This window comes from Cibotium barometz, chromosome 23 (genome assembly GCF_041138505.1).
Source record: "Cibotium barometz isolate CiBa-2024 chromosome 23, ASM4113850v1, whole genome shotgun sequence".
NCBI lineage: Eukaryota > Viridiplantae > Streptophyta > Polypodiopsida > Cyatheales > Cibotiaceae > Cibotium > Cibotium barometz.
In genome coordinates this window covers 28,170,741-28,195,135 of record NC_141068.1, presented here as the reverse complement: position 1 = coordinate 28,195,135, position 24,395 = coordinate 28,170,741, and the positions used below count along the sequence as shown (strand labels likewise).

General features: G+C 35.7%; 1 protein-coding gene across 1 annotated transcript; it reads left to right on the top strand.

Moving 5' to 3' along the window:
• Window positions 1-20,651: 20,651 nt before the first annotated feature.
• LOC147625816 (pentatricopeptide repeat-containing protein At3g53360, mitochondrial-like) lies at window positions 20,652-23,862 on the top strand. Its single transcript, XM_086817384.1, has one exon. The coding sequence runs from the start codon at window positions 21,715-21,717 to the stop codon at window positions 23,680-23,682; it is 1,968 nt and encodes a 655-aa protein (XP_086673510.1). The 5' UTR covers window positions 20,652-21,714; the 3' UTR covers window positions 23,683-23,862.
• The last annotated feature ends 533 nt before the right edge of the window (window positions 23,863-24,395 follow it).

The following is a 24,395-nucleotide window of genomic DNA, read 5'->3' as shown; positions in this document are numbered from 1 at the left end:
AAAAAAATGCGATATTTTGGTATAATGATACATTTTTGACACCTTGGTAAGGAGAAGGGGGACTTCAAGGAGGCGCCTATTTCACACATGTGGTGGAGTTTTTAACTCAAAAACTTGTGATATTTTTATCTCTTCTCTCTCTTGGATCAAAACCAAATCAAAAGGGAGCCAAACTAGGTCTAAATCTTGTCCAAATTTAACCAAACTGAACCTGGGAAATTCTAGAACCTACTTGGACTTGGTTGGAGGCCTCCCTCACCTATAAAAAGATCCTAAGTCTTTTGTAAAAAAATGTGTGAACTATACCATGCCAATATTATACTAAAATAGTGATATTTCTTATTATCCCTTAAGAATCCTCTACTTTTGGAGAGAGTGGAGCCTCTCTCTCTCTTCAACCATCCTTGGAGCTTTCCTTTCAACACACAAACAAATTGATTGGTTGGGGGTTTCTTCTATGATGGAGAAGCAAAAACAAGAGGTAAAGAGTAATTTTATGGTTTTTCTCTACTATTCTTAATGTTTTCACTTCTCAATCCCTCTCAAGCTTGAGAAGTTTCTTAATTAAGTGCTTATAATACAAATCAAGATTTTCTTAAGTGTTGTAATGAATAATTAAGAAAAGTTTACATTTATGCTTAAATTAGAATGCTTTTATGTTTATCTCTCTCTCCCCCAAAGAATGGTCATTCCTATGACCAATTCTCTATTCAATTGATGCTTCTCATGGAGAAATTCTTAATTCACAAATCAAACTCTAGGCTTGTGAAGCTAGAGGTTAAGAAAATGGTTTTTATACTTATATGCTTGAAAATTATGGTAATATTATGAGATAAATCCATAAATTGGATTTAAGGTTAAATGATAGTTATACTATCATAATTACATTACTATGTCTTATTCTTTTCAAGAGTATTGAAATTTGCCAGTATAATAGCAGCGGAGCTATGGCAAAATTTTTAAAAAATTGATACATAATTCATTCTTATGCATAACCTAAAAAGAGGACTTCCTACCATATTCTAGGATTGAATATCCTAGGCTAAAAGAATGATTTTTGTCACATTCAATGGAAAACTAATTTTTAAGGTTTATGTATAATCAAATAATTAAGAAAAGAGAAAATTATGGTAGTTATATTTAAATGATAAAAGAGGAATTCCTATGACATTTGGAATTCAATCATTTAAATAGGAAAAGTGAAATTCCTAGCATATTGGAATTAATGGATATTTTATTTAAATTCAAAGCTAAATTTTAGATAAATTTATTTTATGCATGAGAAATATTTAAATGATAAAAGAGGAATTCCTATGACATTTGGAATTCAATCATTTAAAAATTCCTAGCATATTGGAATTAATGGATATTTTATTTAAATTCAAAGCTGAATTTTAGATCAATTTATTTTATGCATGAGAAATATTTAAATGATAAAAGAGGAATTCCTATGACATTTGGAATTCAATCATTTAAATAGGAAAAGTGAAATTCTTCGCACATTGGAATATTTTATTGAAATTCAAAGATGCATTTTAGATCAATTTATTTTATGCATGAGAAATGTTTAAATGATAAAAGAAGAATTCCTATGACATTTGGAATTCAATCATTTAAATGGGAGAAGTGAAATTCTTGTCATACTGAATTAATAGATATTTTATTAAAGAAAAGAGGAATTTTAAATAGATTTATTTTATGATAAAAGAGGAATTCCCATGACATTGGAATGCAAATAATTAAATGCAAAAAGAGGAATTCCTATGATATTTGAGGTCTAAGAAATTAAATGGGAAGAAAAAGAGAAATTTTTAGTATAATTCAATTTATGATCAAAAGTGGAAATATGGATAGAATTGATTTTTGTAAATTCCACGAATTCTTTTATTCAAAAGAGGAATATTGAATATAATTCATTTGAGAAATTGAGAAAGAATATGGAAATAGTCGTCTCAAGAAAAAGAACCTTTATCTAGGCCAAGCAATTGGCAAAAATTTAGAAAAAGTCCCATTATCAGTATCGAAGTAGAAAAAACTACTAGATGGGAATAGGATGTGAATGGATGTGATAAGATGTAAAGGGGATGCGATAGGATGTGAATGGATGTGATAAGATTTAAATGGGATGCAATAGGATGTGAATGGATGTGATAAGATGTAAATGGGATGTGATAGGATGGGAATGGATGTGATAAGATGTAAATGGGATGCGATAGGATGTGAATGGATGTGATAAGATGTGAATGGATGTGATAAGATGTAAATGCGATGTGATAGGATGTAGTGTAATAAAAATGAATGTGGATGAGATGTGAAGTAAATGGATGTGGATATGTATGTGAAAGAATGAGATGAGAGGATATGTGAAAGGATGAGATGTGATGTAAATGGATGTGGATGTGTATGTGAAAGAATGTGATGTGATGTAAAGGGATGTGGATGTGAATGTGATGTAGAAGTGGATGAGATGTGGTGTAATGTAAAGAGATGTGGATTTGAATGTGAATGTGATGTAGAAGTGGATGAGATGTGGTGTAATGTAAAGAGATGTGGATCTGAATGTGGTGTGGATGTAGATGAGATGTGATGTGATGTAAAGAGATGTGATGTGATGTGAATATATGTGGATGTGAAGTGATAAATGTGAAGTGGATGTGAAGTGATAAATGTGAATGTGTGGATAGATGTGGATAGTCGTGCATGTGAATGATTGGATGGATGTGGATGAATGAGATGGGATGTGTATGAATGAGATATGATGTGGATGTGATGTAATGTGGATAGAATGTATGTGATGGGATGGGGATACAACGAACGTGATGAATGTGGATGTGATGTGATGTGATATGAGTCGGATAAGTATGAATGGGTGAGATGTGATGTGGAATGGATGTGATGTGATATGATGTAAATTGGGATAGATGTGAATGGATGATATGTGATGTGAATGAATGAGATGTGATGTGAAATATATATGATAAGACGTGATGTAAATTGGGATAGATGTGAATGGATGATATGTGATGTGAATGAATATGATGTGAATCGGGATAGATATGGATGAATGAGATGTGATGTGAATGGATGAGATGTGATGGGATGTGAATGGATGAGATGTGATGGGATGTGAATCGGGATAGATGTGAATGAATGAGATGTGAGGTAAAATGGATGTGATGTGACATAAATCTGGGGGTAGATATGAATGGATGAGATGTGAATGAATGTGATGTGATGAGATGTGGATATGGGTAGATGCGAGTGGATGAGATGTGGATATGGATAGATGCAAGTGGATGAGATGTGAGTGGATGAGATGTGATGAGTATAAATGTGGAAAGATGTGATGAGATGGAAAATGATGTGATTGGATGAGAACGGATGAAGGACGATGGGAATACATATGATTGGACTTGGATTAAGTAATGTGGATTGATGTGGAACAATGTGGAAAGACGAGAGTTCGTTTATAGAAACTGTATTTATGACCTGTTTTTAAACGACCGTTTTATGTCAAGAATGCTGGGGAAGCATTTAGACCGTCTTGTGAATGAGGTCGTGGACACCTAACTGATAAAGTTGCAACAGTTGACGGAGAGTCAACTGAGGACGTCTCGCGTAGCAAGGTCGGCCGAGGTCTTGACCAGCCTCGGTTCGATTTAAATGGTGAGCTTTCGGTACGGTGGATGAGGGACCAAGGAAGCGGCCTATGAGTGAAGCGCTTGGTGACCTGCGAAGGATCCTAGAGGGTGCTTACCATACAATGCTCGGGCTCTAGGTCATCGAAGATACGCACGCGTGCATCGAGGAAAATATTAGAACAAGGAGTAAGAGTTGTCTTCTGAATTCAGGCATGGATCTGGTTGATTGACCTTGCTGGTCCTCAACGGACGAGTCCATGGCTCTTTTATATGGATCTGTTGGTTGATCTTGCTGATCTTCAACAGAGAGTCCGTTTGGATTTTTATAAGTAAATATATTTCTGGGTACTATGAGGAGCTAAGAACTATTGAAAAGACCCCTGAGTGGACAGGTGGGGTGAGCGTTCTGATGATGCCATAGGTACACCGATGAAGTAATGAATGGAAATTGGAATTCAACTAGATATTCTGGAGGATTATGATCAGTGATTCTAGGGTTTCATTAAAATATTTTTTCAAAGACAATTAAATCTGTGAAACAGGCAATTTCATATTGGGTGTGTAAGTGGTGTGTCTAGCTTGAAGTTTGCATGAAGATCCGCCTAGGGCGCATGGGAACTCTTTTCCCTGGTACCGGGGACAAAACCTAACCAAATTCCTGAATGGATCCCATCACTACAGTGGTTGGTGGGCGGTTGGCTAACCCATGAGACTGGATGGGGTTAGGCTAGACTAATGGATCCCTAAAATGAGACTCAATTCTATTATGGTACGATAGAAGAAGTAAATCTCGGATGGTCCTTGTTCTATGGAAAAGAATCAACGGCTGTGCCTCTTGATGAGAAGAAAAGTGTTGGTCTCTATGATCCAAGTGCAAGTCTCTTCCGTGATCTGACCGTGTGACTTATGGATTTGGTCGGATCAGTTTGGCTAGTTAAGGCTCTTGATTACATCAGAATGAAATATCTTGGAGGAATCGCCCGTGCTTTCCGGGTGAGGGATGTTTTTCCGGATTTAGTTTTGGAAGAACCGAGGGATTAGTCTCTTGTCCGGATATCCGTGTGCGAGGCCCCGAGTGAAAGGCTCTGCCCTACGTAATAAGTGCTACCTCCACTGCTAGAAACCCCGAATTTGTTGCGCAGAGGAGGCACGATTCTTTTAGCCGGTATCAGAGCGAATTGGCTAAAGTGGATCAACCGAGAAGCCAGAAATGCCAAAAATTTATGAAGTACCAGTAAAAGATTGTAATTGTGTGATGAAATTCATACAAATTGATATTCAGAATGAAGATGATGGTATTTACCTTATAATTCCAAGGACTGTGACTACCCGTATATACCGAGGGTATAATTGCAGCTCTTTACTAGCAGTATATACGAGTAAATCTAAGACCTTGAAATTATAAGGAAAAATGCTATCCAGATGATGAATTTGAATGCTGGTTGAGATGATGAATTTGAATGCTGGTTGATATGATTTTAAAATTCTGGTTGAGGATTGATGAGTTGATTTGGATTCTGATTGAAAAATGATGATTCCTGAATTCTAGTTGAAAGAAGATAAGTTTAACAAAGCCACAATGAGGATGAATGGGACGAATCCCAGTGATGATGATAATAACTGGAATGATGATTGTGACTTTAGTAAATCCCTATGAGATTAGTGGATTGTGCTAATTGCTACTGTTAACACTTGACCCAGTGGATCAAGTTAAGGAATGACAAATTGAAAACCTGCATAACTGAAATTCCCATGGAGGAATGTTCAGATGGAATTTTTGGTCTAATGGACCATTATTGTGTTAAGGATATGAATGATATGTTCTTGAATGAATTGTTATCTGATAATGAGTTCTATATGAAGGGATCTTTATCCCAGGATTCTGTTGGGTTGACTAGACTATAAGGAACCCCACAATCAGTTGGATCTTAAGGGAAAGAGTTTGTCCTCCAACTGCGAGATGAGGACATCTCGCGTTTTTTAAGTGGGGTAGGATGTAAGATTCCTCCCTCCAGCTTTTGAGGTGTAAAGGAGTAAGAACCTCCCCTTCTGATCTTGTAATTTTTCCCCTCTCTGAAATAGAAGAAAGATCCTGTTTTACCCTGTTTTGGCCTAAAGAGAGAAAATGTCTAGAGGGAGGTAATCCAAAATTGAGATATTTTTGGATATAAAAATCCTCCTATTGTCAAAAATGGTTTCCCCTGAAACAGAAATTCAAAAAGAACTTTCTAATGTGCAATTATAATTAATTGAAAATGTATATAAAGGACCTTAGCCTAAGAGTCTAGATTTTCAGAAATTTTTGGATTATGGTCCAATTAAGGTTCCTATGGGCCAATAGTATCAATCCAAGTGTGGGGAGGAGAGATAAATCCAATGAATAAAAGAAAATACCCAAAAATGAGTAAATTCCCACATAAGTTGAAGAGTTGATTGAGTACAAGGTTTATTAGTAAAAAACTATGAGATATTACTATAAAAAAATGCGATATTTTGGTATAATGATACATTTTTGACACCTTGGTAAGGAGAAGGGGGGACTTCAAGGAGGCGTCTATTTCACACATGTGGTGGAGTTTTTAACTCAAAAAAATTGTGATATTTTTATCTCTCCTCTCTCTTGGATCAAACCAAATCAAAAGGGAGCCAAACTAGGTCCAAATCTTGTCCAAATTCAGCCAAACTGAACCTGAAAAATTCTAGAACCTAGTTGGACTTGGTTAGAGGCCTCCCTCACCTATAGATAGATCCTTAGTCTTTTGAAATAAAATGTGTGCACTATACCATGCTAGTATTATACTAAAATAATGATATTTTTTATTATCCCTTAAGAATCCTCTACTTTTGGAGAGAGTGGAGTCTCTCTCTCTCTTCAACCATCCCTGGAGAGCTTTCCTTTCAATACACAAACAAATTGATTGGTTGGGGGCTTCTTCTATGATAGAGAAGGAAGCAAAAACAAGAGGTAAAGAGTAATTTTATGGTTTTTCTCTACTATTCTTAATGTTTTCACTTCTCAATCCCTCTCAAGCTTGAGAAGTTTCTTAATTAAGTGTTTATAATGCAAATCAAGATTTTCTTAAGTGTTGTAAATGAATAATTAAGAAAAGTTTACATTTATGCTTAAATTAGAATGCTTTTATGTTTATCTCTCTCCCCCAAAGAATGGTCATTTCTATGACCAATTCTCTATTCAATTGATGCTTCTCATGGAGAAATTCTTAATTCACAAATCAAACTCTAGGCTTGTGAAGCTAGAGGTTAAGAAAATGGTTTTTATACTTATATGCTTGAAAATTATGGTAATATTATGAGATAAATCTATAAATTGGATTTAAGGTTAAAAGATAGTTATACTATCATAATTACATAGTTATACTATCATAATTACATTGTTATGTCTTATTCTTTTCAAGAATATTGAAATTTGCGAGTAATAGTAAATTTGCGAGTAATAGCAGCGGAGCTATGGCAAACTTTTTATACATAATTCATTCTTATGCATAACATGAAAAGAGGACTTCCTACCATATTCTAGGATTGAATATCCTAGGCTAAAAGAATGATTTTTGTCACATTCAATAGAAAACTAATTTTTAAGGTTTATGTATAATCAAATAATTAAGAAAAGAGAAAATTATGGTAATTATATTTAAATGATAAAAGAGGAATTCCAATGACATTTGGAATTCAATCATTTAAATAGGAAAAGTGAAATTCCTAGCATATTGAAATTAATGGATATTTTATGTAAATTCAAAGATGAATTTTAGATAAATTTATTTTATGCATGAGAAATATTTAAATGATAAAAGAGGAATTGCTATGACATTTGGAATTCAATAATTTAAATAGGAAAAGTGAAATTCCTAGCACATTAGAATTAATGGATATTTTATTGAAATTCAAAGATGAATTTTAGATAAATTTATTTTATGCATGAGAAATATTTAAATGATAAAAGAGGAATTCCTATGACATTTGGAATTCAATCATTGAAAAGAGAGAAGTGAAATTCTTGGCATATTGAATTAATAGATATTTTATTAAAGAAAAGAGGAATTTTAGATAGATTTATTTTATGATAAAAGAGGAATTCCCATGACATTGGAATGCAAATAATTAAATGCAAAAAGAGGAATTCCCATGATATTTGAGGTCCAAGAAATTAAATGGGAAAAAGAGAAATTTTTAGTATAATTCAATTTATGATCAAAAGTGGAAATATGGATAGACTTGATTTTTGTAAATCCCATGAATTCTTTATTCAAAAGAGGAATTCTTTATTCAAAAGAGGAATATTGAATGTAATTCATTTGAGAAATTGAGAAAGAATATGGAAATAGTCGTCGAGAAAAAGAACCTTTTACTAGGAATATTGAATATAATTCATTTGAGAAATTGAGAAAGAATATGGAAATAGTCGTCGAGAAAAAGAACCTTTTACTAGGCCAAGCGATTGGCATAAATTTAGAAAAATGCTATCCAGATAATGAATTTGAATGTTGGTTGATATAATTTTAAAATTCTAGTTGAGGATTGATGAGTTGATTTGGATTCTGATTGAAAAATGATGATTCCTGAATTCTAGTTGAAAGAAGATAAGTTTAACAAAGCCACAATGAGGATGAATGGGACGAATCCCAGTGATGATGATAATAATTGGAATGATGATTGTGACTTTAGCAAATCCCTATGAGATTAGTGGATTGTGCTAACAGACTCCTACTGTGTTAACACTTGACCCAGTGGATCAAGTTAAGAAATGACAAATTAAAAGCCTGCATAACTGAAATTCCCATGGAGGAATGTTCAGGTCTAATGGACCATTATTGTGTTAAGGAAATGAATGATATGTTTTGAATGAATTGTTATTTGATAATGAGTTCTATATGAAGGGATCTTTATCTTAGGATTTTGTTGGGTTGACCAGACCATAAGGAACCCCAGAATCAATTGGATCTTAAGGGATAGAGTTTGTCCTCCAGCTGCGAGATGAGGGCATCTCACGTTTTTTAAGTGGGGTAGGATATGTAAGATTCCTCCCTCCAGCTTTTGAGCTGTAAAGGAGTAAGAACCTCCCCTTCTGATCTTGTAATTATTCCCCTCTCTGAAATAGAAGAAAGATCATGTTTTACCGTGTTGTTTTGGCCTAGAGAGAGAAAATGTCTAGAGGGAGGTAATCCAAAATTGAGATATTTTTGGATATAAAAATCGTCCTAGTGTTAAAAATGGTTTCCCTTGAAACAAAAATTCAAAAAGAACTTTCCAATGTGCAATTAGAATTAATTGAAAATTTGTATAAAGGACCTTAGCCTAAGGGTCTAGATTTTCAGAATTTTTTGGATTATGGTCCAATTAAGGTTCCCATGGGCCAATAGGATCAATCCAAGTGTGGGGAGGAGATAAATCCAATGAATAAAAGAAAATACCCAAAAATGAGTAAATGCCCACATGAGATGAAGAGTTGACTGAGTACAAGGTTTATTAGTAAAAAACTATGAGATATTATTTAAAAAATGAGATATTTTGGTATAATGATACATTTTTGACACCTTGGTAAGGAGAAGGGGGGACTTCAAGGAGGCGCCTATTTCACACATGTGGTGGAGTTTTTAACTCAAAAACTTGTGATATTTTTATCTCTTCTCTCTCCTGGATCAAAACCAAATCAAAAGGGAGTCCAACTAGGTCTAAAAATCTTGTCCAAATTCAACCAAACTGAACCTAGAAAATTCTAGAACCTAGTTGGACTTGGTTGGAGGCCTCCCTCACCTATAAAAAGATCCTAAGTCTTTTGTAAAAAAAATGTGTGAACTATACCATGCCAGTATTTACTAAAATAATGATAATTTTTATTATCCCTTAAGAATCCTCTACTTTTGGAGAGAGTGGAGCCTCTCTCTCTCTCTTCAACCATCCTTGGAGCTTTCCTTTCAATACACAAACCAATTTATTGATTGGAGGCTTCTTCTATGATAGAGAAGCAAGCAAAAACAAGAGGTAAAGAGTAATTTTATGGTTTTTCTCTACTATTCTTAATGTTTTCACTTCTCAACCCCTCTCAAGCTTGAGAAGTTTCTTAATTAAGTGTTTATAATGCGAATCAAGCTTTTCTTAAGGTTGTAATGAATAATTAAGAAAAGTTTACATTTATGCTTAAATTAGAATTCTTTTATGTTTATCTCTCTCTCCCCCAAAGAATGGTCATTTCTATGACCAATTCTCTATTCGATTGATGCTTCTCATGGAGAAATTCTTAATTCACAAATCAAACTCTAGGCTTGTGAAGCTAGAGGTTAAGAAAATGGTTTTTATACTTATATGCTTGAAAATTTTGGTAATATTATGAGATAAATCCATAAATTGGATTTAAGGTTAAAACATAGTTATACTATCATAATTACATTACTATGTCTTATTCTTTTCAAGAATATTGAATTTTCCAGTAATAGCAGCAGCGGAGCTATGGTAAAATTTTTAAGAAATTGATACATAATTCATTCTTATGCATAACATGAAAAGAGGACTTCCTACCATATTCTAGGATTGAATATCCTAGGCTAAAAGAATGATTTTTGTCACATTCAATGGAAAACTAATTTTTAAGGTTTATGTATAATCAAATAATTAAGAAAAGAGAAAATTATGGTAATTATATTTAAATGATAAAAGACAAATTCCTATGACATTTTGAATTCAAATAGAAAAAGTGAAATTCCTAGCATATTAGAATTAATGGATATTTTATTTATATTTAAATATAAATTTTAGATAAATTTATTTTATGCATGAGAATCATTTAAATGATAAAAGAGGAATTCCTGTGACATTTGGAATTCAATCATTTAAATAGGAAAAGTGAAATTCCTAGCATATTGGAATTAATGGATATTTTATTCAAATTCAAAGATGAATTTGAGATAAATTTATTTTATGCATGAGAAATATTTAAATGATAAAAGAGGAATTCCTATGATATTTGGAATTCAATCATTTAAATGGGAGAAGTGAAATTCTTGGCATATTGAATTAATAGATATTTTATTAAAGAAAAGAGAAATTTTAGATAGATTTAGTTTATGATAAAAGAGGAATTCCCATGACATTGGAATGCAAATAATTAAATTCAAAAAGAGGAATTCCCATGATATTTGAGGTCCAAGAAATTAAATGGGAAAAAGATAAATTTTTAGTATAATTCAATTTATGATCAAAAGTGAAAATATGGGTAGAATTGATTTTTGTAAATCTCATGAATTCTTTTATTCAAAAGAGGAATATTGAATATAATTCATTTGAGAAATTGAGAAAGAATATGGAAATAGTGGTCGAGAAAAAGAACCTTTATCTAGGCGGCGGCTAAGGCAAAAATTTAGAAAAAGTCCCATTATCAGTATCGAAGTAAAAAAAGCTACTAAATGGGAATAGGATGTGAATGGATGTGATAAGATGTAAATGGGATGTGATAGGATGTGAATGGATGTGATAAGATGTAAATGGGATGCAATAGGATGTGAATGGATGTGATAAGACGTAAATGGGATGCGATAGGATATGATAAGATGTAAATGGGATGCGATAGGATGTGCATGGATGTGATAAGATGTAAATGGGATGTGATAGGATGTGGTGTAATGAAAATGAATGTGGATGAGATGTGAAGTAAATGGATGTGGATGTGAGTGATGAGATGAGAGGATATGTGAAAGGGTGAGATGTGATGTAAATGGATGTGGATGTGTATGTGAAAGAATGTGATGTAAATGGATGTGGATGTGTGTGTATGTGAAAGAATGGATGTGTATGTGTATGTGAAAGAATGTGATGTGATGTAAAGGGATGTGGATGTGAATGTGATGTAGATGTGGATGAGATGTGGTGTACTGTAAAGGGATGTGGATGTGAATGTGATGTAGATGTGGATGAGATGTGGTGTACTGTAAAGAGATGTGGATTTGAATGTGGTCTCGATGTGGATGAGATGTGAGAATGATTGGATAGATGTGGATGAATGAGATGGGATGTGTGTGAATGAGATATGATGTGGATGTGATCTAATGTGGATAGAATGTATGTGATGGGATGGGGATAGAGTGAATGTGACTAATGTGGATGTGATGTGATATGAGTCGGATAAGTATGAATGGGTGAGATGTGATGTGGAATGGATGTGATGTGATATGATGTGAATTGGGATAGATGTGAATGGATGATATGTGATGTAAATGAATGAGATGTGATGTGAAATGGATGTGATGAGATGTGATGTAAATTGGGATAGATATAAATGGATGATATGTGATGTGAATGAATGTGATGTGAATCGAGATAGATGTGGATGAATGAGATGTGATGTGAATGGATGAGATGTGATGGGATGTGAATCGAGATAGATGTGAATGAATGAGATGTGATGGGATGTGAATCGAGATAGATGTGAATGAATGAGATGTGAGGTAAAATGGATGTGATGTGATGTGATGTAACAACATTCCCTTGACGTCGTGAGACAAGGCCCCCACCTCTCCTTATCACAACCCACGCCCACGATAGCCCCTCCACCCTTGTCACAAATCACCCCTCGACTTCCCTTCCCCCACACCTCTGGAGGAAGGCGAAATCCCCCACCCCCACCACAAGAGAATGAAGAGGTGGACCCACCCCTCAACCCCCTCAACTAGCACGATCCCTTGGATCACACGGAGTTCAAGAAGGCCATCAACATCCTGCTAGGTCAACAACTCCAAGAAGCCCCCATCAGCAAGGTGACCAACAATATGGACATCCATGTCCTGCGGCCCTACTTGGATGCCAAGCACATCGCATGATGGAAGTGCCAGCGCCAGCGCCCCTTGACCCATGAATACTCTTCCCTCAATATATCTATAAATTAGGTTTCTAGATAGCCAAGTATTAGGCTATTATGCTACGTAAGAGGTATTTAAAGTCTCACAAGATAAGAGTTAAGGTGGAATAAGGCTCTGGCCAAAAGGCTCTGGCCAATGTAGTCCAACTAGTTCGTAGTCTCCTAAATAGTCTAACTTATGCTATATTCTAAAGGGATCTAATACCACTCTTTAAATGTTCTCAGACTCTAAACTTTGCACATGCCCTCTCAAAATAGAATCCAACAAGTTCCTTCGTTAAATTACACTTGAGCACTCAAGACGACACTCATTAGTTATTTCACTGCACCCAAAACAATGCAAATTTACAAAGCAACCCTAACCAAACCAATTCCAAACATTCCTTCGTTAAATTACACTTGAGCACTCAAGACGACACTCATTAGTTATTTCACTACACCCAAAACAATGCAAATTTACAAAGCAACCCTAACCAAACCAATTCCAAACAAGATGAAACTTTGCCAAAATTCAGAACTCATCAAAACAAGCAACTCTTCTTTACATTTCATCCCCAAAATCTCTTCTCTTCACATTAGTTATTAACCCTCCAATAAAACCTTTAAATGGCTCACTTTGCACTACAATCCTAATCTAGACTCATTTTTTGTCAAAACCCTTTTACACAGACATTATTTATGATAAATAAAGCATATTTTCTATTTAGTTCATCCCCAAATTCATTAACCAAATTGAGTTATTAATTTTGCAACAAAATAGTATTTTTTAATTCAAACCTAATAATATTTATTTTAAAAAATATAAAATAAAAAAATTCATAAAAACCTTCTACTATATTAAAAAACATACCCTTAATTTTCCATATTCAATGTCTATAATTTTCTATTTATTTATAGTTTCCCAAACATTTTGTAGCCTTCTTAAAAACATGTACTCAAAAACATGTAACACCCTAATTTGAAAGACTAAACAACACCTAAATATCTTGAAAATTTTTAGGATGTTAAAAAACATTAATAATCATAACTGATCTACTCCATAACGCTTAATTATCTCCTTATTCCACTTAATTAATCTTTAAATAGTTAATCTCAACCAAAACATTTCAAAAATTCAGAATGGAATTTTCTCATCAAATATTTCTCTATTTTAAATAACATTTCACTTATCCTCATTAGTCTAACAACCACTTCCTTTGTTAATTGACATTTTGGCTTGATTTGGTTAAGTGCTTAATTAACCCATTAAACACCATTAGATTTTCATGAAACTCACACATTCCATCAATCTTAGTGTATACTAACTTTGATTAAAAGGATTTTGAAAAGTAAACGTTGAAGTTGTCACTCTCTAATCACTAATTACCCTCTTAATTTTCCTAATTACAAAATCAATACTGCTAATAACTTTTCATACATACCTCAAAACATAGAATGGATGCTTCCATTGTGTTCGACATGGCTTAAAACCCTAAGATTGACAATGGATGCTTCCATTGTGTTCGACATGGCTTAAAACCCTAAGATTGACTGTCTACTTGCCCTATTTCGACATTTCTAACTCATTCTATCTCCTTTTCAAAATGGGGCTGCCCTCAAACTCGTAAATCCTCTCTACAACCTCCTCCTTCACTTGAAATTGAAAGACACTTCCCACTAAAAATGCACCCTTTCACTTCTCCCATGTCCGACAAGCCCAAATTTGGTCCTAAATGCTTTAAATTCCTCATAAATGATATATTAATGTACTCCTGCTAAACTCCTCAATGAATTTTGGACCTCGTTAAGGCTCGTCCGGCAACACATTTACCAAAATGTAAAAGTACATGAAACATGGTTGAAAACTAGTCCATACATCCTGAAAATAGGGAGAACATAACCTAAATGATACAAAGAGAGTTTTCCTAAAAATTTCTATTTTTTTGCTAAAAATAGCTAATTTTACTAATTGTTACCCCCAAAAATAGCTACAAATGACTAAAATTACCCATTTTTGCTCAAAAAATAGGCAAATTAAGCTGTAAAATTAGGAGTTATCATTCTTCCCACACTTAATTGCGAAGTGTCCTTCGCGAGCACTTTATCATGTCTTCATTCAGATTCGGCTTCTTTCCGCACTCTTCATAACATCTGCATATAACGAATATCACCAATAACGCCATCTTTTGAAAGAAAAAAAACTCCCACTCATGATAATATTAATACTAACTCAATTGTATAACCACTCTCTTGAAATCTTATTCACTCATTACTCATCTCATGATTGGTGATCTCCCTTTAGAATTGATACTAAGATAAATAATCAAACCTTACCTCTCTCAGAAACTAGTACTAATCCAGTCTACACTTACACATTTACTTAACCTATGTCTACGGTTATGAACTTAGTCCCATTATACAATATCTTGTCATGAAACTATCAAAGACTATATATTCTAACTCTGCAAATAGTATGTAAAGTATTGGGCTACTCTGAAGCTTTTAATATCACAACACTTATTATTTATTTAGCAAAACTCCCCTCTGCACATCGTTTTTTTTTCCATACAAGGTCCCATCCCATGAAAACCAAGGCATTGGCTCTAGGCCTCAACATTACCGCCAAGGGAGTTCCTAGAAACCTACCAAGAATCTCACATGGCAATAGTTATCTTCTTGTTTTTTTTCTTGGTTTTGCTTTGTTTTTTTGGTTTAGTTTTTTTTTTCTCCAACTCTTTATTTTTCCCTTCTTTCGTTTTCTACATTGCTAGCGCACCCTTTCACTCACTATATATTTATAAAGCTAGGACATATAGTATCAAATAGTCCATTAAAAATACAGTGCACAAGTATCTCATCATACTCCATCGACACAATGCAAGGAATATCTAAACATAAAGAAACTAATACCAGCCTCTAAATAGGGTTAAAGCTTTAAGACTCATCTAGATAGCAAAACTATATGGGCTATAAGACCAATCATCCTTCCACAGTGTCTCTTCTCCCTTTTATACTCTTTACACTTCATTTAATCTCACTCATTCATTTCCTTTTAAGTCTAATAGATCTCATTTAATAACAAATTAACATATCTATAGAGGGTTCGAATACACCTGATCATTCACATTGTTTCACAAATCTTCACTTCTTCATTTCCACTTCCTCTTTTCTTCATTCACAACTCCTCTCGTCCACAATACTCTTTCACGAACACATATTATTTGTAATTAAACCACTAAACACTACCTGGACAACACTTTTAACCTACTCCAAATTTTACTTTTTATTTAATACTTTTCTAATTATTTAATTTTTAAGAGAAAATAAATAAGAAATTTACAACTATCACTCCTAACCAAGAAAACTAACTACTACTATAGTCTAAGAACAATATCACCTCAATAGCTTTGAATGGGAAAGATCTATTCTACTCTCTTACTCGCTCATATTATCCTAACCTAACTTCAATCCACATCAAAAGGGTTCTCACCACCACTCCAACTGTATAGTGAGGATAGCCTAATCTTCTTTTATGCTATGGTATACATGCATCTACACATGGTCCAGTCACCTACTTTGAGTAAAAAGCTATAGTAACCTACACGTAGACCATGCCCTAACCACTTTACAACACAATAAGAAGATTAATTATCTAACTTTACAATTGATATAGCTTGAATTTATTGAATTGATACCCTTTCTTTCTTCTTTTTACAATATTTTACGATGTGTCTTGGCTTTTCACAATATCTACACTTAGGTTGATGACTTGAACTTGAACCTACCTAAATAAGCTTTCTTGTCTCCTTAGGCTTGACTATAATTAACTTTATTTTTTGAACGCCTAAGCTCACACCCACTTTTTTTATCTTATTAAAATAGTAATCACTAACATTTCCATGAGAATCACTATTACCTCCCAAAACAAGGATACATTTTTGTCATACTTCTCATCATGCTTTGTTTATTGAATTTCACCTCCTAATGCTCCTCGTTTATATTTCTCTATTTCATCTTGAAGTGCTCTCACATAGCCTTTATTGGCTGATATCTCTTGGTTGTAACCTACACGTACTTGCATGATTATCTCATCCTTTTCCCTTAAAACTTCTTCCATTAATACTATCTCCTCTCGATGATACTCATCAATTTCGTTAGCTAGGTCTTTATTCTAGTAAGGCTTGGTCTTTATCTATTTTTAGTTGCGAGATAACCACTCTTGCTTCTCTCAATGCAACTTCAACTACTAAGTTTTCTTGTTCTAACTTGTCGTACAACTCCCTCCACTCATTCACACTATAACTCTCCATTTTTCCATTTCCTATTCCATTAACATCGCTTCTTGTTTCCCTTCAAAATCTATCTTCCTTTATCTCTTCTAATTCTTTTGCTACCATATGCCTATTCATCCATATGAACATCCTAACTTAACTCCTTGGTTTTGTTTGTTTATATAACATTGTTAGGGTTTGTACTGGATTTCTTCTTCTCTATCAACTCATTTCCCTCAAGGGTTTTGCCTTTTAGTGATTCACAATCATCACAACTATTAAATGGACTTCTAATGTCATTCTCACACATTAACACTTCCTTTTCTTCCTCAAACATCTTCTAACTCCCCCCCCCTTCTACTACACTTTCTATCATAAGACAATCAGTTGTCCATTCTTCAAATGTAGATAACCAATCAATGATGTCACTATCCGAGTCATTCCCCGAAGAGTAATGCACTTCGTATTCTCCTAATACATTTTGTTTTGCATAGTTTCGTTAGTGTACCATGCTAACTTCCATGAAATCCCCCAAAGGAGATACACTACGTTGTAAAGCTCTAATCAACCATGAATATGGTTGTTCACCTTCAAAACCCATTTCCTTGCTTGCACTTGTGGCTTCCCCTTTGGAGACATCCCCACCATAATCTGTGGTATCTTCCCTTAAGCCACTCCGTATAGGCACTACTCTTATCTTAACCCGGTCATCCTGAGGGCCAATTGTGATCAGGCCCTTGTGCCAACTTTGGTCACAATGAGCTTGCAAAAGCCATGGTCACCCCAATAAAATAGGATATGATGTGACTTGTACTCTACGTGCTCTTTGTTTTACTAACTTTCGATAGAGTTATTTTTGCCTTAAGTTTATGGACAAGGGAATCTTCTCTAATTCCGTCTATAAATCAAATGCTCTATTCTCCATGGACTTACTAGCTTCCCTGTATGACCTTCTTTCCATAGGAATTATCTTGCCTTCTTAGATGCATGTTGGGAAATGGCATGAATACTCAAATGTTGATGATGATGGTCTTAAATGCTGACATGAAAGAACCATATAATAAAGCAAATGGCCATGATGAGGATGCACAATGATTGGGTATAAGGTACTTGGTTGTGGCTCCAGTGACATTGGATTGTGATACGTTACTCATGGCACCCATTTTATTACTGGATTACCTTCAGTGCAATCAGGTTACAACTCCATCTTCGTGGTTCTCCATCTTCGTGGTAGTTGATAGACTAACCAAAGTTGCCCATCTGATTCCAGTAAAAGAAACCTACACTGCAGTGGATGTGGCCAGAGTGTTCCTCAAGGAAATCTTCAAATTGCATGGCCTACCCAAAAGAATAGTGAGTGATCGAGATCCCAAATTCACATCAAGATTCTGGACTGCAATTTTTGAAGCAGTAGGAACTTTCTTGGATCTCAGTACAGCTTACCACCCTGAGACCGATGGTTAAACAGAAAGGGTAAACCAAGTAATCAAAGATATACTTCGTTCATGCTATGGCAGGGAACCCAAGAAGTGGCTAAGCTATCTGCACCTAGTTGAGTTCACCTACAATGCTTCACAGAAGTATTGGGATGAGCCCTTTCAAAGCTTTGTATGGACAAGATTGCTTAACTCCATTAACTTGGTCCGACCCATCAATAGGGGTCGAGATGTCCAGAAAGATGCTTGATGACATGGAGCAGCAGATGCAGTCAATTCGCAAAGATATAAAAGCTGCCTAGGATAGATAGAAGCAGTATGCAGATAAGAAGAGGACATACAGAGAATTCGAAGAAGCAGATATGGTCTTCATTCGAGTACGCCCCAAAAGAAGTTCTCTATCTCTTGGGAAGTACAAGAAGTTATCCCCCAGATATTGTGGGCCATATCTGATTACAAAGAAAGTAGGTGACTTAGCCTACGAGCTTCTTCTGCCTCCTCATCTCAAAGTACATAATGTATTTCATGTCAGTCTTCTTAAAAAGTATATCCCAAGCCCGAATCATGTGCTTGATGATGATGAAATCTTAACTTCTTCAACCCAAGGGCAGATGGAACTCCAATCTGAAGAAATCCTTGATGTTCGAGAAAAGGTTCTCAGGAACAGAATTCTGAGAAAATTATTGGTCAAATGGAAGTTCTATCCTTTTGAAGATGCCACCTAGGAGATAAAAGCCGAACTGTTGCGGGATTACCCCCAGTTTGCGAGATGAGAACATCCCACGTTTTTCAAGTGGGAGAGAATGTAAGATTCCTCCCCAGCCTCTCAAGATGTCCAACATCTTCCCCTGTAATCAAATCCCTCTTCAGAAATATAAAAGATCTTGTTTCTACCTATTTTGGCTTAGAGAGAGAAAATGTTCTAAAGAGAGATTATTTAGATTTTGAATATTTTTGGATAGAAAAATATCTTCTTATTAAAATAAGTTCCCCCGAAACAAAAGTTCAAAAAGATTTTTAAAAGGTGCATTAGAAATCAAGTATAATCTGTTCAAGAGGCCTTATCCTAGAGGTCCAGATTTTTTGAAAATTTTGAATTAAGGTTTTGAGGGGCCAATCAGATTCATCCAAATGTGTGGAGAAGATAAATAGAAGAAATAAAGAAAATTCTCCCAAAAATGAGTAAATACTCACATAAGATGAAGAGTGGACTAAGGACCAAAGGAATTACTAAAAAAATGGATTTTTGACACCTCACAATGGGAATTCCCCCCTCATGAATGAAGCGCCTACTTCACATGTGTGGTGGAGTTTAAAATTATCAAAAATTGAGATATTTCATCCCTCCTCTCTCCTAATTCAAGTCTAGTTCCAAAAAGTAAGCTAAACTGACCTAAAAATGGTCAAAAATTGACCAAACTGATCTGGGAAATTCTAGAATCAGTTTGCTTGGTTAGAAGCTCACTTTTTCCTTTAAATAGAAGCCTCCCCCTTTGTTGAAGCTTAATAGTGTTTTATGCACTGTTACTCTACTCCTCCCACCAAGAGCCAAGAACTGTGAATTTCTTAATAATTCACTAGTTTTTTTACCATTCCCTCTTCTAAAGATTTGGTGGCCACTCTTGGTACAAACAAGAGTAGATCCCTCAAACCATCAAGCCAAAGGAAAGCTCCCAGAATTTCATGTAAGTAAGAAATCTTACTTTTTCTTATTCTTTTAATGGTTTTCTAAATTGTTTCTTATCTTAAAACAATAAACAGATGCTATGCCTTCTTGGAAAGGCTTTCCCCCTCTCTCATTCTTAAAATCAGCCCTTCTTTCTCCTAGTTAAGTGATCAAATTGTTGGAATTAAACTTTTCATATTGTTTCTCTCTTAAAAGTAAAAATTGATTAGTTTAGAATGCTTTAAACCAATTGGGGATAATTCCTAAGTAGATTAAGGTTAGAAAAATTGAAAAATGGTCAGCCATACAAAGGAGGTTATGGCAAAATTTTCTAAAAATTTGTGAAATAAATTTCATCTTTTATTAATCAAAAAGAGTAATCCCCATCGTTTGTGTCTAAAAGTGTCATTTCATTCATGCATAGAAAGATGCTATCAGAAAATATGGTGATGGGGCATTGTCTAATTGAAGGGAAGTGTGAAGGGAATCAATCCATCACTAAGGGGAAGTGTTGAAAGATGTAGTGATGGACATTGTCTCATTGAGGGGGGAGTGTGAACCCTTGATTATTTTATGGTTCATGTGTACAAAGGTTGTCTGTAAATGGATATTGTTAAAAAGGATAGAAGAAGAGTTTAGAAGAATGATAAAAAAATTGTGGTGGGTTGGATGGACTCAAGATTGCATTTATTGTATTGAAGGTTATGGATGAGTTTGTCATGATGTGGACACAATTTCGGCCACTTGTGTGGCATATGAGGTGGCATCAGTGTGTGGTGCATGTAAGCTCATAGGAGCTATAAACTTGGTACTTTGATTAATATAATGTGAGCTTAATTATTGTGTGATTTAGTTGCCTAATTTTGGTTAGTCTCTTGTGATCCTTAGTCCTTAATTACTACTCTTAATCATGGAGCTAATTATTTGCTATGAACCACCATAGCTCTGTGATTCTTAGTACTTTGATTAATGTAATGTGAGCTTAATTATTGTGTGATTTAGTTGCCTCATTTTGTTTAGACTCTTGTGATTCTTGGTCCTTAATTACTACTCTTAATCATGGAGCTAATTATTTGCTATGAACCACCATAGCCATGTGAGCTTTGTGAAGGCAAGAGGAGAAGATCACCCACATCATGTTGATGTTTTTTTGGTGCTCTTCTGGCTCAACAGCAGGTAGATCAACGAGCGCCTATGGATGGGTTACTTTGCACAATCACAAGGTTAGCAAGGCGTTGCTGTGGATGGATGGCCTCAATGATCCAAGTCCGCCGATTAAAGACATGCTCCAGAAAACGGAGGAAGGAGTCTTCTTCCGCCCGATTGCCCAAAGCAACAGAGGTGTTGGCGAGGAGAAGGCAAGGGGGAAGGCCCTGGGAAACCTTTCCCCTGAGGGTTCCAGTCGGAATGGTCCTGATTTTCTGAATAGACTGTTTGGTGGTGATGGCTCAAGCAGGGAGATCTCGATTCTCGCGCAGATATGGTGCTGATTGCATGGCCATCATCCTCTCTCCTGACTGCGAGTTTGCCATCATGGTGGCAGGGAAGAACAAGTTCGAGGTTAAAGCGAACCTGTGAGGCAAACTGGAGAATTCTGTCATCATCATCATCATCATCATGGTTTCTGGGGAGCTGACTCAGGGTTACTAACACTGATTGGTCTGTGCTTAGGGCATTCTGACCTTGAAAACAATGTGTGCGTTTCGATTGGCTCTCTAGATACATCAGCAAGTTTGCAGGTGATTTTCTTGGTCATCCGCAGGAATGGAGGCAACTCAACAACAACAACAGTGGTGGTGGTGGTTGGGAGATGCTTAGCTTCTAGGATGCACTTGCTTCTCTGGAAGAAGGGATGTTGCCCCAGCCTTCTCTCGAGAACCTTGTATCCCTCATACGCAAGTGCACAAAAGAGAAAAATCTTGCCCATGCTCTGCGCTTGCGTGCGAACATGGGCAACACCGGCCTGCAAGCTCATACATCACTTGGGAATTATGTAGTCTCCATGTTGGTGGAAGTTGGAAGCATGTGCAATGCTCATAAGGTTTTTGACAGGTTGCTGTCCAGGAGTGAGTGTTCTTGGAATTCTCTCATCAATGGTTACATCAAATGTGGGGAATCAAGGCGTGCTTTCACTGTGTATCAGAACATGCAGCAAGAGGATTCTTTACATCCGAGTGGGTATACGTTTGTTGCCTTATTGAAGGCTTGTGCGACGTTGAAAGATGTGGAAAGAGGCCGTGAAATACATGCTGAGATTGCCAGAAAGGGGTTGTTGAAAACAGACATATTTGTTGGCAGCTCGTTGGTTGATATGTATGCCAAATGTGGCTCACTCGCCAAAGCGCAGGAAGTGTTTGACATTCTTCCGGTTAGAAATGTGGTTACATGGAACACACTGATTGCAGGATACGTGCAACATGAGCGCAGTGAGGAAGCACTGAACTGTTTTCAACAGATGCAGCTCAAGGGAGTCTCTCCAAATGTTGTCACGTTCGTTTGCAGTTTGAAAGCCTGTGGCAGCATTGGAGCCACAGAAAAGGGCAGTGAAATACATGCCCAGATCGTTAGAAAGGGGATGTTGAAAAAAAACCTTTTTGTTAGCAGCGCCCTGGTTGATATGTATGCCAAATGCGGTTCACTTGCAAAAGCACAGGAAGTGTTTGACATGCTTCAGGTTCGTGACGTAGTCACATGGAATGTACTGATTGCAGGATATGCGCAACATGAGCATGGTGAGGAAGCACTCAACTGTTTTGAAAGGATGCAGTCTGAGGGTGTCTCTCCAAATGCCATAACGTTTGCTTGCATCCTAAAAGCCTGTGGCAGCATTGGAGCCACAGACAAGGGCAATGAAATACATGTTGAAATTTCCAAGAAGGGGCTGTTGAAAACAAATATTTTTGTTGGCAGCGCATTGGTTGATATGTATGCCAAATGTGGCTTACTTGCAAAAGCGCAGGAAGTGTTTAACATGCTTCCAGTTCGGAGCACAGTCACATGGAATGCACTGATTGCAGGATATGCACAACATGAGTGTGGTAAAGAAGCACTGAACTGTTTTGAACTGATGCAATTGGAGGGGGTTTCTCCAAATGCTGTCACATTCGCTTGCACCTTGAAAGCCTGTGGCAGTAGTGGAGCCGTAGACAAGGGCAGTGAAATACATGCTGAGATTGCCAGAAAGGGGCTGTTGAAAACAAATCTTTTTGTTGGCAGCGCGTTGGTCGATATGTATGCCAAGTGTGGCTCGCTTGCAAAAGCGCAAGAAGTGTTTGACATTCTTCCGGTTCGGAACGTGGTCACATGGAGTGCACTGATTACAGGATATGCCCAGCTAGGAAAAGTTGAAAATGTTCTCTCTATCTTTGACAAAATGACAGGAGAAGGCAATAAGCCAGATCGAGTCACATTTGTCAGTGTTCTTAATGCTTGCAGTCATGCAGGTCTGGTAGAAAAGTTTCAAACATACTTTGAGGCCATGAGCAAAGACTATGGCATCCCTCCAACTTTGAATCACCACACTTGTATGGTTGATCTCCTTGGTCGTGCAGGCCAATTAGACGGGGCGGTAGCAATGATGATGAAGACACCATTCCATCCTAATATTGTTATGTGGGTTGCTGTTTTGGGTGCTTGTCGAAAGTGGGGCAATGTGGAGCTCGGAAGACATGCCTTTGAACAGGCAGTGCGATTGGATGAAAAGCAAGATGCAGCTTATGTTTGTATGTATAACATTTATGCAGATTCTGACAAGGAGGACACCAAGAAGCTGGGGGCAATGCTAGTGAAGGAGCAAACTCATGATAGTGCAATGGGGTAGCCACATCTGGATGCAAGAGGATCTAGTTTGAAGTGGCATTCCTCTGGATTTAATCTATTTGTATAGGTTGAATCTATGGTCACACTTTTACACTTTCATTATATACTTTAAGATGGATCTTGTAAAAGTTTTTTTTCCCCACATTCATTAAAAAAAAATATTTTTAAAACTATAACAAAATGTGTTATAAATTTAAAATTATGAAGTAAAGTTTGTGTGCACAAAATAAATTAAGGGTAATGTGAGTCTCACTTGTCATACTCAAAGTTATAATTCATAATTGTAAAGCAAAGACAGATATTATATTATGACAAAGGCAACCAAAGACAATCATTACACTTAAACACACTTGTACTGTATCACACAAAAAATATGATGCATAGTTTTTACATCTTTCTTCACCTTTCCAAGATGAATAAAATAAGTTAGAACCTTAAAAATTATGGATAGTATATTTGCTTGCATGAAATGAATTCTAAACTTAAAATTTTACGAATAATACATTTGTTTGCATAATATAAAAGTAAGGGTAGTGGGAGTCATTCAATTCACTTTTGTCATATTGAATGTTGTAATATTAAATAATATATAGCAAATACAATTTATTACATGTTATATTATGACAAAGGCAATGATTACACTTGACATATCTCTAATATATCAAGATAAATATAATGTTACATCTTTCTAAGATGGATAATATGGTCTAGTAC

Excerpts from the sequence above, each read along its gene's own strand:
- LOC147625816 (XM_086817384.1), top strand. The coding sequence starts at position 21,715 with ATGTTGCCCCAGCCTTCTCTCGAGAACCTTGTATCCCTCATACGCAAG.